Source organism: Rhyacophila brunnea, unplaced genomic scaffold (assembly GCF_057557595.1).
Source record: "Rhyacophila brunnea isolate RB1 unplaced genomic scaffold, BYU_Rbru_1.0 scaffold_18, whole genome shotgun sequence".
Lineage (NCBI taxonomy): Eukaryota > Metazoa > Arthropoda > Insecta > Trichoptera > Rhyacophilidae > Rhyacophila > Rhyacophila brunnea.
In genome coordinates, this window is record NW_028232837.1 from 20,487,866 (window position 1) to 20,506,842 (window position 18,977).

Here is an 18,977-nt window from a genome sequence, read left to right on the forward strand (position 1 = left end):
AACAAAATTAAAGTGACTTCGTGTTGATCGCTCTGTAGATTAATAGTATTTTTCGATATTTGTGTGCTAGATTTCAAAATCAGCCAAGTCCATAATAGATGAATAGGAGAAAAACACCATTTTGTTTTCTCAAATACACAGTCACAAGGGTGAAAGTTTATATCATTTCGAGTATAGAATATTTAAAATGAATAAATTCCACATTTTGATTATGCAGAAATGTTAGAAAGCAGTAGTTCTTCAGCAATTCACAAAAAAGTAAAAAATACCTAAAGGTGGACTTGGCTGATTTTGAAATGTAGCGACACATTTAAAATGAATGCTTGAATATTGGAAATTTCTGCGTGTTATTTGTCCAATAATAAAGTGGTGTCTCGTCATACTGTCCCTATTGTTGATTATAAAATTACTTGATTTAAAATAATTACAGTTTACCATTGAAAACGTTAAATATGTACCTATACTTTTTTCACATATTTTATTAATTATCAGGACCGGTTTTACCAACTTATTATTTTGTATACAAATATTTAAAAATGCATAATAACAAAATATAAAGTAGTAAAGCCACTAACTAGAATATAAATAATTATTTGTACACTATACCTATACCATTCATCCGATTACGATAAAATTTTGGTGAGTTATTGTGTGCACACCTGCTAAGGTTTCTGAATTAGAAAAATCATCATCTTCTTCTTCTTAATTCTATCTTCTTTTATTCGTATGGTTTCTATACCATTAATCAGATTGCGATGAAACTTTCGTCAGTTGTTGTGTGCACACCCGCAAAGATTTTTGAATTAGTACAACCATCTTCTTCTTCAATTCCATCTTCTTCTATTCGTATGCATTCCTATACCATTAATCCGATTGCGATGAAATTTTGGTGAATTGTTGTGCGCACGCCCACGAAGATTTCTGAATTAGTACAACCATCTTCTTCTATTCGTATGCATTGCTATACCATTCATCTGATTGCGATGAAACTTTCGTCAGTTGCTGTGCTCACGCCCGCGAAGGTTTCTGAATTAGTACAACCATCTTCTTCTTTTTCTATTCTATCTTATTCTATTCGTATGCATTGCTATACCATACGTCCGATTGCGATGAAACTTTCGTCAGTTGCTGTGCTCACAAGCGCGAAGGTTTCTGAATGCTGATTGTACTAATTCAGAAACATTTGCGGGCGTGCGCACAACAAGTCACCAAAGTTTCACTATAATCGGATGAATGGTATAGGAACGCATATAAATAGAAGAAGATAGAATAAATGAAGAAGAAGAAAAAGATAGTTGTACTAATTCAGAAACTTTCGCGGGTGTGCGCACAGCAGCTGACGAAAGTTTCATCGCAATCGAATGAATGATATAGGAACGCACACGCATACAAGAAGATAGAATAGAAGATGGTTGTAATAATTCAGAAACCTTCACGGATGTGCGCACAACTGAAGAAAGTTTCACTGCAATCGGATGAATGGTATAGGAACGCATACAAATAGAAGAAGATAGGATAGAAGAAGAAGAAGATAGTTGTACTAATTCAGAAACCTTCGCGGGTGTGCGCACAGCAACTGACGAAAGTTTCGTCGCAATCGGATGAATGGTATAGGAACCATATGAATAAAAGAATATAGAATAAAGAAGAAGAAGAAGAAGATAGTTGTACTAATTCAGAAACCTACACGAGTGCGCGCACAATAACTGACGAAAGTTTCGTCGCAATCAGATGAATGGTATAAGAACGCATACGAATAGAAGAAGATGGTTTTTCTAATTGAGACACCTTCGTGAGTGTGTGCACAACAACCGTCGAATGTTTCATCCCAATCGAATGAATGGTATAGGTACCATACGAATAAAAGAAAGTAGAATGAAGAAGAAGATGATGATGATTTTTCTAATTTAGAAACCTTTGCGGGTGTGCGCACAACAACTCTGACGAAAGTTTCATCGCAATCGGATGAATGGTATAGGAATCATACGAATAAAATAAGATAGAATGAAGAAGAAGACGAATAATATAGTTTTTCCAATTCAAAAACCTTCGCTGGTGTGCACATAATAACTCACCAAAGTTTCATTGCAATCGGATGAATGGTATAGGAACGCATGCGGGACAAACAAACATTCATTTTTATATATAAGCATAGACTACTGTTCTATTTCATTATTATTTGTAATATTTTTAATTATATAATATGTATACAATAGTAAATTCTATATCGTTAACATAATTTATATTGTTAATTTTAGTTACCCACTTCGAATAAATATTTTTTTTTAATTTGTACAAAACATATTTATTTTTTCTCCAAGAAATATAACCACAGGACGCCTTTTGCAATTTCCTCATGCGCCATTGCTATAATGTAAGTTTCATGACCCCCTAAAATCATACATGTTAATTTCAAAAGACCCTAAAACGGTAGTTGAGTTTCAAAGTCCCCTAAAATGAAAATCATTTGATTTTTAATATATTCTCTCAGTAAAATATGCAAAAAGTGAGTAAAGGATACTAAATATTATACTCTATAGTGTATAAATCAAATAATAAATACATAAAATTCACGCATTCAATAGATATGACTTTTTCTCATTTTTCTCAGAACTGTCAAAACTCGTTTTAGGGGCTTTTGAAACTAGACGCTTCATAATATGTAGTAGTAGGAGATAAGTAGGACGTAGTAGGTAGGTATGTTAATGTTGGTTATCCACAGTGTGGAAAAATATGCAAAACAATGATTATTAAATTTTGTCTTACTAATAAAATAAATATTATTATTTTAATGCGATCTATCGATTAAATTGGGGCTAAGTAAATATTTAAAAATAATTTAAATAATACAAATAATGTAGTCCGGATGTCAATGTTTTTTTTGTAATATGATAATATTCTTGAAAAAACATTTACTATCATTACAGGGTTGTGCACAAATTTTAAATTGCTGGCAATGCTCTCAAAGCGAGAAAATACATTCTTTTTATTTTGTAACTGCCCCTACAGACTATGTACCTCAGTGGTTTGTTTTTCGTTGTTTGTTTTTCAATTTGTGTGTGTCAGGGTATGGACCTAATAGGTTAAGCAAGTGGCTGACATCCATTTCTCATAAAAAAACAAAATCTGTCAATACAAACTTCCACTCTGTGGAGGCCCATATGATCCTATCAGGATCGGACATGGTCGGAAAAAAAAAAAACTTTGTCAGTCATACGTAGTCTTTTCATTGAAATAAGACTAACTAACTAAACTAACCAACACCATCTGCAAATTGTAGCGTAGTTCAATAAAACAAATACGTTTGACTAACAAAGTTTAATGTACACTATGGTGGATCTTAACAGCCTACTTACACCCTTCGCTACTGAATTGTACCTATATACAAATCCACGATCGACTGCACAACCATCTCCAGGACACTTTATCTCTCTCTAGTCGGTCAGACTCAGTCTCTCTGCATCTCCCTTGACATTGTCCGCATGGGTGATGCAACGTGGAGATAGGTAGGTCATGCGTTGCGTAAGGGCGGCAAATGAAGGAACTAGTACGAATATTATAACTGTGAAGCAGACGATTCAGTCGATTCGTTGAAAGGTACCGACTTGTTAGTTTAAAAATGAATGGAAGCATTTAAAAATCCTGGTAACCTATTTTTGTATTGAAATACCCAATGGCGGATTATCGCACAGTAAAAATGTTCACAGGGGGGCTTCAAACCTGTTAGATCCTCAGACCTACACGCATGGGCGCCGCCATGATTTTGTGTAAGGTCGTGCATGTAAGAAAATTCATATTCTTATTCTACCAAATTTTGGATATTTCGCGTAGGCGTCGCAGTTTATAATTTGCAGCCACCCCATAGTTCCCTGGATGACCCCGACATCCTGAAGCGGGCCCCTAGGCCAGGATATATGACGGCGATAGTGTGTGTTTTTCTCACTTAACTCGTCGATCCGCCACGCTAGCTCCCCCCTTAACCCGGGCCCCTAGGCTAGAGCCCGAGAGGGGGAGCATGAGAGCATAGAGAAGGGGGGAGGGGATGGTTCCCTGTCCCTTCGATATTCACTCACTTAAACCTTACTATAACGGTACCGCTTAAGCGGCTAGTAATTCATACCTGAACTACGAGGGTCGTCCAAGATTTAAAGACCTTTATTATTTAAAAAATCGGGTAAATTTTATTTTTACATAAAAAGCATGCGACATTTTAGGTACTCGTACATAACCCCACTATGTTTTAATTAATTTTGTTTTGTTCTACTCTTAACATGATTTTTTATTTGTAGAACTTGCTTCAATAAATAATATTGTTAAGTATATTTATATATTATAAAAAATTATCTAAAAAAAATTTAACCAAAAGTGGTGCACTTGCAACACGCTGCCGGCGTCCATGCCTACACGTACCTACAAACACCGCTGTTTGAGACTGTCTTTCTCTAATCCCCAGTAGATAGGTAGATGATGACTAATAAAATAGGTCGGGAGTAGGGAATCCAATCCCGAGCCAAAATTCTGATCCCGGGATTTCGGGATTACAATTTGACAATTCCGGGACTGGTCCCGGGATTGGCATTTTTTTCCATTGTTAATATAAAATTTTAATATTTACAAATAACATTGATAAAATCGGTCAAAAATAAATCTAGTATAATTTATACTATTTAAGACATTTATTGTTAATATTGTATACGTTCAATCTTGTTCAAGTTTAATGGAGTAAATGATATTGTAATATAAATAATAATGTAAATTTAATATGAAATTGCTGTTTCTGATAGTAAAGACTTAATGAATGGGTTATCGAGATTTAAAATAGTAAAGCAAATCATGGTGTACTTATCAGTGGCGAAGGGTGGAGGTAGGCTGTTAATATTCGCTATAAATAGTTCACACTAAACTTTTTTAGTCATATGTATTTGTTTTTATTGAACTAAGACTACAATTTACAAACGGTGCTAGTTAGTTATTAAAAATCAATTAAACCATGCCTAAACGAAACCATAATAGTTTTGGTCTAATTTGGGCAATACGACAAAATTGTGCACACTTTTTCTTTCATAGTTATTTGTTTTCGTTGGATTAAAAATACATATTACACATATTGTTGGTTATTTTTTTTAATTCATTAAGCCCTGCCTAAACCAAACTATAATAAATAAAAAATATTATTATATATATAAAATATTCAAAGTTATGTATGATTTAATTGTATAATGTTAGATATTTTATAGATAGACATGTATTTTTTGACTATTATCTATTATGGCTTGGTTTCTCAGGGTTTAATTAAATTTTAAAAACAAACCAACACTATCTGTAAAATGTAGTCTTATTTCAATGAAAACAAATATGTATGTCTGAAAAAGTTTAATGTGCACTGTTTATGACGGATCTTAACAGCCTACCCCCACCCTTCGCCACTGGTACTTATGGCCTTTCCGCTTCATAAATCTAATTAGTCAGCCAAATATGAAACTGCCGTAAAACGTATGAGATCATGGTGGAATTGCAATTTGCAATTTAGCAAGATTAGCAAAGCATTGTTTTTATGAAAAAATAAAATGAATCGGCAACTTACACATGGGTATAAATCAAATTCATTCAAACTCAGTTTATTTCTAATGTAGTTGTTATTAAAAGTATTTTTCTGTTATATTTTCGTCCCGATCATAATCCCGAATGTTTCGGAATTATGTTTATCAATCCCGGGATTCATAGGTATCGAAAATAACTCGGGATCCCGGGATTGGAATACATAGTCGGGAGGAACTCAACAAATTTGCATTCAATTTGAGACTAGAAATGAAGAGGCATGGCATTCTAAATTTGCTTAAGGCCGGCACTTTGGCTTAGGACGTCACTGGTTCGCATGAATACATAATAGCACCGTGAAATTAACACAATCCCTATTGATTATTCCAATTAGAATCTAATATGAGTATTGATTAGGTACCCAACAGTAATTATTTGTGAAGCTACGAAAGAGAGATACCTATTTATCCACATCTACCTACCATATATTAAATTAAATGTTGATCGTACCTATCTAACTATAATTTATATTATTAGTGTATTAGGCATGTAACTTTCGTTGCGTCGTATTTTGTCGATCATCGGTGATCGTCAACAACGACAATGTGCGACCCTGCTTGTTTATAATATTTTTGTTAAATTTAATGACAAAACTAAATAGGAACTTAATTCACAGTGGGCACCAACCATGTAAAAAATGTTTTTGTAACTTTATATAATTATAGTAGATGGTACCAACACTAAAAAAAACTTAATAATTCGTTCGTATGATGATAATCGATAATAATAGGTCGCTTAGTAGAGAATATATCAATCAGGAACGGCATATTTTCTTCACAGTTTCTTATAAAAACGAGGCTTAGGCATAGCGCAGACAAAACCAATTGTGGTTGCAAACAATGGTAGCCACACGCTGCGGATTTCCTTTCTCATACTGTTTGCGAAGCGTAGCATGCGCGAACGCGTGCTTGTGCTGCAGAAGTTGATAAACCGGCAGCTTTTCGGAATGATCGCACCTAAAAAACACGGTACTGCGACGCCAACGGCAACATCTAGGTTGTAGCTGTGACCTGTCACATCCATAAGTGGTTACGTCGGGGATAGCTTTTAGTAACTTGAGACCTACTTATCTTTAAGGCTGGTTTACACGGGCTTAGTGCTAATCATTAGTCATGAACCCCACAAGGGGAGGGGGGTGGGCTGACAGGGCTCTGGCCTGGGGGCCCGGCGTGATGGGCTAACCAGATAAGTGAGATAAACGCACTTTAATAGTAAAAAAGTCGCCCGCGGCGCTGTTTTACTTCAAAGGTATGAACATTTTAAAATATGTGGTTATGCGATACATTTTTTTATTATTGTGAGACAACTCCATAATTATTCAAGTAGATGTTTTCAAAAATACGAAAATCGCTGAATAATTTTACCTCGAACACCATTTGGAAAATGCTTGTATAGTATCACACTGCCTTTAACATTAGCGATAGGTAGGGGGGCCGTCAAAGATTCTAGCCTGGGGACCCGTTTCAGGGTGTGGGGCCATGCCATTACTGCAACGTTCCCTGTAAGGTGTGCGCAGGGAACTCAGAAATAATTTCTTTTCTATTAATAATTCTATAATATATCTATATATAATAATATATCTAATAATTTTCTTTTCTGTGGGTGTGCGCGTGTAAGGTGTAAGGTGTGCGCGCACACCTACCAAAATGTGTCCGCACACATCTTTTCATCCCCCGCACAGTCCTCACACAAAAATATTGTAGAATAAAGTTTCCTTTGGCAGATTTCAGTAATAACTACAAGAGTGTTAAGTGTACGTAACAAACAATTCAAGTGAACAATACAATTGCTTGCACAGTTATATATTATATTGTACAATAATTATACTTATTAATATATAAATATTTATTATAGAAAACTTATCCACTAAAAATGTCAAAAAGGAGTGGATGTGATGCGATCATTAAGAAGAAATCCTGCGATAAATTTAAATTGGAATGGCTCTGAAATTGTCGAAACAGAAATGCCATCTTCAATGCATTCGCAAAAAGTAAGAATTTGTGATATTATAATTTTTGGTGATTCGGAAACAGATGATTACGTCAAATGCATCATATTATGCACCGCAGCAAATATGCAAGGAGAGTTCACGTCAGGAAAGAAGTGGATTAAATAGAGGTTGTATCTTTTAAAGGCGTACACCGGGATGCTATTACGAAATTGAATATTTTGAAAAGAGGTGACTTTTGAAAATAATGACGGAAACACCCGAAGAACGAAAGAATAGGATGGAGATCGCTGAGCGCATAACAACTGGTTGCGATTTAGTCAAAGTGTTAATTGATAATGTTGATTGTTAATTGGCTATAGAAATAAAAATGCTTCTATGTTTTCTGGGCAAGAGATTCATATTTATCTAAATACACAGATATTCCCGAAAGCTGGTGAAGTAAAAATTATGCGTTAGAATTTGTCATGCAGTCATTAAAAAATATTTGTTGACGAATTACGGAAGTCTAGGTTTCATACATTAATGTTGATGAAAGTACGGATATATCTGTGCACTGGGTGACGAGCAATGACATTAATATGGACGAAGCATCTGGAAAAAAAAATGTCGGGTCTGCCGAATGGCATAATCTGTTCTAACGCCATTACAATAAAGGTGATATTGCTATAAAGTACCGATGCTTTTTGTCGGGTCTGCCGAATGGTTCGGTTCGAACAGGTTCGCTCAAATGAACATTGACACTAGAAACACTGATCTAACGCCATTACAATAAAGGTGATATTGCTATAAATTCCCGATGCGTGATATCGTATATTGGAAATTGCGTGACGTCTACCTAAACATGAGCGAATATCGCTATGCGCGAATTTACTTGCTAGCTACTGTATTGAGTGCGTTGTCTATTAATAATGTCATTGGTGACGAGTGACACTGCTCAGATGCGTTGATGATCCGCACATACAATAGAAAAATTAGAGGGAACGTTGGACTCATTAGTACTCACTACTACATTAATGATTGGTACTAAACCCTTAAAGAGCACTTTAAACTGATGGTTACCAAGTAGTATTTGAGTCTGATGCGATATTGTATTAATTATGGCATCACCATACCCGAAAAAGTAAATTCAATACATAGGTACTTATACACCAAGCCAGTGACCTCCCGTGGGCGTAGGCAGGCTACGCATTACTTAGGGGCGCTTCAAATAAATAACATAATTAGTCTTTTGAGAATAAAACACGCCGAATTAAAAAGATTTTGCCTGCGGCACTCACAGAGTTATTCGGGTAGGTATGCAAGGCTAGCGGAAGTGTTCTGTTGAATTTTTAAAAACATTACATTTTTCCGCAAATAAATTTAAAATGTCTTTGGAAATGAAACTACATAAAACGAATGATAAAAAGGGTAAAGGTCGGCATTTCTAGCGACGGCACTTTGCCTATGAAGTTACCGCATCAAATCCATCTTAGACTACAATATAAAGATATACCCATCCAAAGCAATTACTCCGTACCACACACGGGCTATCACGAGACCCTACACAACAATTTACAATTTCATCCGTAAAACTAGATATTTAAAAAAACTTTTTATTTTTCAAAATATTATATTTAAAACACTGACGAATGACTAGGTACCTACAAATATCAGGTAATCAACAGTCAGAAAATACAATAATACGCTGAATTTTGATCACAAAAATCTTAAATTGCGTCAAATCAATATCTTGACTTGACAAAAAACTGAACAAGTTAATGGCTTAACTCACTGAACCATTTTAATGTGTTACATTCATCAATTAAATGATATAAAATTAAAAAAAACGATTAAATAGAGTTAATTTTTATTTTTAAAAACAATATACTTAAAGGTATTTTTTTATATGTTATATAAATAATATTACTATAATATTATGCGCAAAGGTTTTAGGCTTCGCCTTTCGATCCTACCGTGTTGCATACATTTCGGTAAACGGTGCTGAGGTCACGTGACCTAATGGCCATACAAAATAAATCTGAATTCCTAACAAAATAATCGTATAAATACAATAATAGTCGAAGACAAATGGCGCTGTCGCATATTTTATACCTTTATAAATTCAATAACTTAAGCCTCAATTACATTGAGCGAGTTTACAAGCTGCTAGCCGGCGAGTTTAAAAGCGGGTTAGTCAGCTAGTGCGGTAGTAATGATGACACACAAAACTTTCCGCTCACTCAGTAGCCAACAAGCTGGCGAGTTGAAACCATGTGTTGTTTATTTAATTTGCTCGTATTCGCAGCTAGTTAACTAGAAACTATGATGACTCACGGGTAGTTTACTAGCTAACAAGCCCACACGCCAGCGAGTAGCGAGTAAAGTAGCCCGGCATACAACTTTTCTCGTAGATTGTTTACAATCTGCTAGTTAGATGATTACACTGGGCGAGTTTACTAGCAGATAGTAAATTTGCCGGCTAGTAGCTTGTAAACTCGCTCAATGTCATCGAGCCTTTAAGATTCTGACAACAGATGGTTCTGTTTATTATTTAAATTTATAATGTATAGTCTATTTTTATTAGAACTCCGCTTTTTTATGCGCCATTGACAGGCGTAGTACTAACTTTTATAATGTTTCGGGGGAAAAAATGCTTCGATATCAGTTTTTATTACATCTGCAGGTTCATGTTTGTCACCACTGGTCTAATGTGTCATATTTTCGTACGGAAGAAAGGTACGTGCGCCAATCGTCAACGACTCATTGTTTAATTTTTATTAATGCATATTCGAGATTATTTGCATAGGTGCTTGAATGTTTTCCACAAATAAAACTAATTCCAACGAAGGCTACGCGCCGTTTCTTTATCACTGGAGATTAGCATACACCGACTATAAAAATGGATAATTGGCTAAAAAGGGATCATTCAGAAATAATCCAAGAAACAAGTGCGACATGTCGGCCAGAAACCTTTTTGTAATTTTGTTAATTGGGGTGATCGCCAAAGATGTCGGTGTTGCATCAAAAGTGAGTAAATATTCTTCTTCTTCTGTCAGTGCTAGGATGCGTCTCCTGGAAGATGCCTCGGTTACTGTTTCGGCCGCATCATTGTTTAGTTGCCTCCCCATGATAAATAATCAATCAAAAACTATAAATTCAAACTATCAACGTACCAAGTAAAAATATCAACGTATCTCTTTCTAGAATCACACCCTGTCTATAAAAATAATTATCATTGCATAGTGATGACACCTATTAATATTACCTAGTGGCTTATTTGTCATGTATAAGTACGTACGTTACTCCTGACTCCTTTGATGTTAGTTGCAGAGATTTTGTTGTAGAGTCTGTTTTCTATAAGCTGGCGTGCCGGTTTCCCCCCGCTTCAGCATCCCATTGAAAACTTTCAACAGTTGAACGCGATGACACAATGCTTTCCGTGTGACGTGTACGCCAATTTATAGAATACAGACTCTAGTTTGTATAATATTAGTGAGAAAAATGTATAATTTTGGAATAATTTAATAATTGTATGGCTGGCTTAATCTATTTCGAGGCTCCCTTTGAATCCCATGCCGAATCTATTGCGTGAAAATCATGGAAAGAAAAGTAGATGAAGTGGGGCTCGTGGAGAGAACCTCACATCTTTTTCCTGACTTGGTGACTGCTCTTGTCTCTTGAGCTATCCTTTATGAGTTTATGGACCAATATTACTTTTCACGTGATATATTGCAGGCCCCAAGTGCCTACATGGGTCGTCAGTCCTAAAAAGATCATATTATATCCCAGGAACTGTGGACTATTGGTAAAAGTGTTTCTTCTAGCAGGTAAATATAGTGATTTCTTTTGCAAAAGGACATTGTCAACAGATACCCTGATCGTTATCAAAGGTTATCTATACATTTCGTTCTGTCTTATATTTTAATATGGTTACTTTCCACCAAGATAAACGATATAATTATCTGACTCTAATGTCTGTTGGGGTTGTTTGGCGAACTGTAATTTGTAAACTTACATGTTTTAATAATGTCGTTATAATTATCAACGTATAATTCGGACAATTAAATAATTGACTAAATTTTCATATTTTTATTTTGTTGCAGCCATGCTTCAGTTCACTGAGCGCTATGATTGACAGCCTCTTCGGAGGAGACTACTCTTCGGAAGAAAGCGGAGAGTCACACAAGAAGTCTACGACTACTGCGAAGCCAGTTATTCCTCCAGTTATCACTGTTTTGTTGAGTAAGTATCACGAGTTAATAAACAATAATTATATTTATTGTCTATTGCTAAAAAAATGCATTTACTACAACATAATAAAGGAACAACTTTTAAATTTATAGGTAGGTAGATGATAAATTAAAAAATACCTATACGAATAGATCGAAATTGGAATAGACAATAAAATTGTGTATACCAACTTTAATATATTTTAAAATTCGAACACATCAACCTTATAATTTTATTACTCTTCATTCGACTGTTTTGGTCTGGACGCAAGCTTTGTTAAAAACATAATACTATTTATTTTAATCTAAATAACCTAATAAATGTGGTAAAACATGTCTCAATCGTACTGTGGGTAGATATTATTTAATGTTATTGGTGGCAAATTCGCTATAAATTACAGAGAAGAAAAGATGCTCATCTTTTTACAGGGCTTTAAAAAAAAAACAAAGGTGTCGGGACTCACTTATTGTCAAAATTCTTACCTACCATAGACTAATATACTATATACTATAGATAAGCCACATCAATGTGTAGAAGTGGTTCAAAATCATTCTCTATATATCTCTCTCTAATTTGGACTGGAGGTCATCGTTTTAAAAAATGGCTCGAATCTTGAACTGGAGGTCTTTGTTTTAAAAAGTGGCTTGAATCTTGGACTGGGACTTAGGCGGGAATTAAAAACAAAAAAATATTATATGTTTGACATTTTATTTTTTGAAATACACAGAACAGCATATACAATAAAAATATAAATACATAATATTACAACAAAATATCATCAGATTATCGAAAACAGAATGTAATATGACAAATTCAATAAAATCTTAAATCAAAGTAAGGTTTAACATTTTTCAATTAATCACAAGAAATTTTACTGAAGGCTTATATAATTTATATTAAATGAGATAGCATTTAATTGGAATAATTCCATTTGTAATGCAATATTGAAACTATGTACACTGATAAATGAGCGGAAAACATTGCAAAAATAAATAGGTACATTTTCATTATAGACGATTAACGCCATGTTAATTTAAATACTTACACAAATTAATTCATGTAGTTTTATTTAATCTATTCAAGGTTCAAAATGATAAAATGTCATTTACTCTTAAAGAGTATTATATTATGATTCTCGCTAGAGAATCGATTTTTTGAGGAACACATTAGTTTATTTAAAGTACCCCTTAAAATATCAAATTTATCAAAAATCATGAGAATTTTTATCCTTATGTATAAATAGGTAGGTACCTTCTTCTTCTTTCTCGGCACTACATCCCGGGGCGGGATTTGGCCTCCTCTACAATTGTCCTCCACACGCACCTTTCCCTGGCTGCTCCTCTCCAGTCTCCAGCCCTCCCCATCTTTCTCCAGTCCTCTTCGATACAGTCAGCCCACTTCTTCTTTGGTCTGCCCCTAGACCGTTTCCGCTGTGGGATCCACTTGGTCATGATTTTTAGCGTCCTGTGCTCAGGCATTCTCTCAACGTGTCCAGCCCACCTTAGTCTTTGGGATCGACAGAATTTCACCACCGTTTCATGTTTTATTAACTCTTCTTACTCGTGGTTGGTAAATTATCACACCCTTTTACTGCACACCTATCCTTTGACATTATTTAATAAATTTTATCTAATATTAATTATCACTAGTCAATTATTACGAAAAATATTTAATTTCACACACGTTTTAGTAGATTTCAATGTGTTTTTCACCAATCCGGTTGTGTTTTGTTTCATATTCATTTGACATTTGAAAAATCCAGTAAACAAAATATAAATATTCAAAATAAGAACTCTCGACCTAATAAACTTATTTTCATAGGATAAATATTATGATGTATTATATTCCATTTTAACCTCTCTGCTGCGAATGTCTCAGAGCAGAGTACTTATGGTTAGTACGTTTGATTCCTGATCGGTGTGCCATCTGTTGAAAGTCACATTGTTTTTTTTTTTTTGCAATACCTACCTCATGGATTCATGAGTGTTTTCATTTTGGATATGATCTGGAGTTAAGCGAATGATGAATAATTATTTATTTGTAAGTCAGTTAAGATGACACAACGAAAATGATAATTTACACATTATTATTTAAAATAGAAAGGCTAGATCAAAAAAAAAAATGGCGCATCAAAAATGTTAAAAGATAAAAATATACAGTACGACAAACACTTATTAAATCAATAAGCACGATATGGTCACAGAGTAAATTGAATCGAGATTAAGGTACAAATTTACTGACGTATATTTATGTTTGGCCCATGATATAAACTTGTAATCTCTATCTGTCTATCCGTTTGTCTGATTTTAACGCAAAATCCACTCAACCGATATACCAATTATACAACCGAATATAGCAATTCAAATGACAGAAAAGAGTAGAATCAGGCTAGGGAGGTCTTTATCCAGCAGTGGATTGGTTCAGGTCGATGTTGATAAGGATGATAGAAATAGGTATAATATCACAAATTCGTTTAACCGCTAGTAATAGAATCAAGTTGAGGAATCCTTCATCCAACAGTGGATTGACCGTAGTTGTTGATGATGATGATGATAATAACGATATGAATATGTAGATAAATATAATATTAACGATTTTGATAAATACAGCAATTCAAATGACAGAAAGGAGTAGAATCAGGGTAGGGAGGCCTTTATCCAGCAGTGGATTGGTTCAGGTCGATGTCGATAAGGATGATAGAAATAGGTATACTATCACGAATTTGTTTAACCGCTAGTAGTAGAATCAGGTTGCGGAACCCTTCATCCAGCAGTGGATTGATCCTAGTTGATGATGATAACGATATGAATATGTATATAAATATAATATCACTTATAGTAGGTATGGTATAGGTAGGTATTTTTTTGCAACAATACTAACATCCATATATCACAAATTAAATAATATGTCACAATTTATTATAAATTATAACAATATACCTAATAAACATGCTGCACAATAAAAACTCTGTAATATGAAATATTATTAATAAATTATCTAGAGGATAATTAAATTACTGGAAATAATTGAAATAAGATTTCTCCACTTGATAAACACAAGGTTCAAAGAATATATTTATTTTATAAAGAAACATTAATAAATAATGAAGAGATAATAAACATACATTATAATTATTTAATCCTTCACGATCCTGCTGGGTGTCGTATTTGTTTCAAAAAGATTTTTTCTAGTAGTTATATATTTTTCAGAAGTGTTTTAAAATTATGTAAGTATGACATTTCTAAATCTTGTAATTATTCGTTGAATAAAAAAAATATTTATTACACATGGCAAATATAAATGTACAATATAGCTGGATAACATCTATGATAGCTGGTCACATTTTTCACCGCCATTTTGTAACAGTAGTTCTAGTAGATATCTACAATATCCTGTCACATGACATACCGCCATTTTGTTAAGCAGTCGATCCAACAGATCTCTACAGTCTGGACTGCATACAAATCATTTAATACCTCTTAGGTGTATGCCTGATACACCCCCCTGTTACCTACTAAAGAAAATTATATTCAAATATCATTTAAAGCAACTTATGCCACGAAGCGTATAAAAATTAAACAAATGAACAACTAAAGTTGTAAAAAATGAAACTGTGAAAGTGATGGTATTTGAATAGTAGGTAAGTATAAACAGTTTTTCAGGATAATAATTGTCTTTTCATATAAGATGATTCAGGAAAATTAACTTTTACAATATAAGCGCGAACATTGTTTCGTTTAATTGGTTTTGAAACATTAAAAATACCGTGAAAAAAGGTACCGGAACGCCGTTCCACCGAGTTACACGATAAAGAAACCCTGCATATAGATACATGATTCAATCATTGAAAGGTCAATAATTGGAATTTTGTCGAATATATCAGTATAATTGAGCGGTTTTTCTAATTAATTAACTTATTTGCCACCACCTTTCCGCCACGGATTTACCCCCTTCTGCCGCAGCGTCTGTCAGTGGAAATGTTTCAGGAGCAATTTTTACGACACTAGATTGTGTTTTTAAATAATTAACCCACAATGAACCTTTCGCCGAGAAAAGTCGCAAGCAGACGCAGTACATTACAAGGGAAGCGAGTAGTCAGTTTAATTCCGAAGAAATTACGGAAAAGTGTTCTGCTTTTTTCATACAGTGGTAAAATTTTAAATTTCCGGTACCTAATCATCAAATTATTGAAGTGTTTTTGGTAAAGTGTATTGGGGTGGGTAATTAAGATTATAAAAACCTAGTGAATCGGCACTATTTTATTTAGCTCTACACCATTGTTCATGAACATATCTAGATAATAGAAAAATGTTTATACGAATTGAGATCTAGGTACTTGGTCTCCACATTATACTGCCCTCCAAGGAGAAGGCAGTAACTTGCAAAAATTGTGAAATTGAGTTATAAATGCCATCCGTTAGGTAATTTTGAAAGCTTTAATATTCTGTTCACTTTAATATCAGTATTACCAGTAAAATAAGTTAAAACCCTTAGTGAAAAAATGGACATCTCCTAAAATGATACACATTTCTTAGCAAAAAGGCAGTCATTGCACCTATATATTGCATTTACTGCTGTGTGTATGTGTGAGAGTCAGATACTGCCTTCATCCTTGAAAGGGCAGTATAGCGGCCTATCTTTTGATGTTATACTCGTATCACCTTTTCATTTTGTCAGAGAAATGTTTGATTCTCCCATTTTGCGGACGTTCGTCCTCACTGCTGACAGTTGACAGACCCTCACTGACCGAAGAAGCTGTGTTACCCTCGACTATCCTCAGCAATTCTTTCCTGCACTCCTCTGCTCTTGGTAAAGTGATGTCCATGCGTTTTTCACCTGGTCACTCCGTTATAACGCACCTACTATGTATTAATAAAAAAATAGTTTATTAAATTATTAGCAAGTGTAAATACGTTATAACTAAATTTTGGAGAGATCCTGACACCAAATTGTAATTAAGGTAATTGATACTTTGATTTAAAATACAAAAGCCAACTAGCAAAAATTAACGGAAGTTAAGAAGCGCTTCAGAGGGAATTGTAAAAACTACTAGTTATTTAATCGCAATTAGATAAGACTCACATAGCTTAGTTGGTAGAGCACATTTGCTCGGATCGAATCCCGCTGGGCGTCGTATTTTTTTTTTCAAAAAGATTTTTTCTACTGGTTATATAATTTTCTCTGAGCTGTTTTCAAATTATGTAAATTACTATTTGTCAATTTCAGCGCCTACAGCAAATCTATCAGACCTACCAGCCATCCTTCAAAACGGATCTAACGGAAATATTTTCCTGCTGCCCGGTCTGTTCCCCCTTCAGTCTGGAGGCGCCGCAACCACTGCGGCTCCGCCCGCGACGACTGCGGCCCCACCGCCGACGACTGCCGCTCCGACTGCCGCTCCAACTGCCGCTCCCGCCCCCGCCGCCCCAGCTGTAGCCCCAGCCGCTGCAGCTCCGGCTGCGGCTCCAGCGGCTGCTCCTGCGGCGGGCGCACCTGCGGCTGCACCGGCCGCAGCCCCGACGGCGGCACCTGCTGGATAAAAGACAAATTTTTACACTTACAATAATAATTAGGAGATTAATACCTTTAATGAACTATACGTTTATGAAGCATCAATTTTACCCTCGTCTGTAATTTGGCTGACGATTTTCATTGTCATTGATTAGTTGTATACACTCAATAATCGAAACACAACCGAATGTGTCAAAGTTTTTGTTTGTCTAATTTGTATGCCAAGGTTACAAAGTAACCCGGTTTAAAATCTCTTTCGAAAAAGTCTCGTTCAAAAAGTCTCTTTATAAATTTTATTATTGCTTGTCTACATTCTTAAAAGTTATGAAGAGACTTTAAGAGGTTTTAATAATAATACAGATATAAGAATAATGACATAATTTCATGAAATAAATATATTTAACCCAATAATGGACTACGCGTGACTAGGTTACCTGGAAAATTAGAAGAATCCCATTATAGTCACCTGTATATTATTAATTATTCAATATTATATAATATTTTCTAACATTATATTATAAATACTTATTTGTATTATTAAACACACATTTTAATGTTTGTAAACATATATTTTTTTAAATACTTTCGTGAATGGTAATCGTGAGTTTTTGTAATAATTAATATTGTATTGTGTGCTATGAAAACATTTTAAGTATATTTTTTTACGCCATATATATTATAATTCTATCATATCCATATGTTATATTATATTCTATACTATTCTACTATATTGTTGTTCAATATTATTACTTACGCTTTCATATAAAAAAATGTGATGAAAAGAAGATTTTTTATTAAGCGCTTTTCCCATAAATAATCATTTTTGAATCCAAGCCGTGAAGAGGTTTTTATAAAAAAAAATCCTTCCGAGCGGTTTCTTGAAATTGACTATGGTTAAGTTCTTTTCCTACAATGCTGTCAACAATCTTAATTTCAACCACACTAACTTTACAATACACGTGGTTTTTATGAGAAAATCTTTTTTAATCTTCAATAATAATAGTTATTATTCATAATACAGTTTGAACCTAGCAGTGGTGAGGGATGGAGGTAGGGTGTTAAGATCCGACATAAATAGTGCATACTAAACTTTGTTGGTAAAAAGTATTTGTTTTCATTAAACCAAGACTACAATGTATAGATAATGTTTGTTAGGTTTAAAATTCAATTATACCTTGCTTAATCCAAGCCACATTAGGTAATAGTAAAAAAAATGTTTATATTATATATACTCGTAAAATATCAAAAATTATGCCATTAAACCATACGTCATTTTAGATATTTTATAGATATATAAATATTTTTATATCAATTATGCTTTGACGAGGCAGGGGTTAATGAATTAAAAAAAACTAACCAACACCATCTGTAATAATATGTATTCTTAATTCAATGAAAACAAATAAGCATCATTGAAAAAGTGTGCACCATTTTTGTCAGATCACCTATAGCATACCTAAACTGTTATGGTTTGGTTTAGGCAGAGTTTAAATGAGTTTTTAAAACTAACCGGTAGGTACTATCAGTAAATTGTATTCTTAGTTCAATGAAAACATATCAGCATGACTGACAAAGTTTAGTGTGCAATATTTACATAAGTATCTCAAATCAGAACAGCCTACCTCCACCCCTCGCCACTGATACCTAGTTTTATTATTACATTCAATATTTCTCGAGAACATCACGCACGTACCTACCTAAAGATCGC

At 34.2% G+C, this 18,977-nt stretch overlaps 1 protein-coding gene across 1 annotated transcript; it reads left to right on the forward strand.

The window, feature by feature from the left end:
* The first annotated feature begins 10,384 nt into the window (after positions 1-10,384).
* Positions 10,385-18,692, forward strand: LOC147073307 (uncharacterized). Its single transcript, XM_085945330.1, has 3 exons — positions 10,385-10,555; positions 11,632-11,770; positions 16,985-18,692. Exons 1-3 carry the CDS (start codon positions 10,484-10,486, stop codon positions 17,296-17,298), a joined length of 525 nt encoding a protein of 174 aa, XP_085801456.1. The 5' UTR covers positions 10,385-10,483; the 3' UTR covers positions 17,299-18,692.
* Positions 18,693-18,977: the final 285 nt, after the last annotated feature.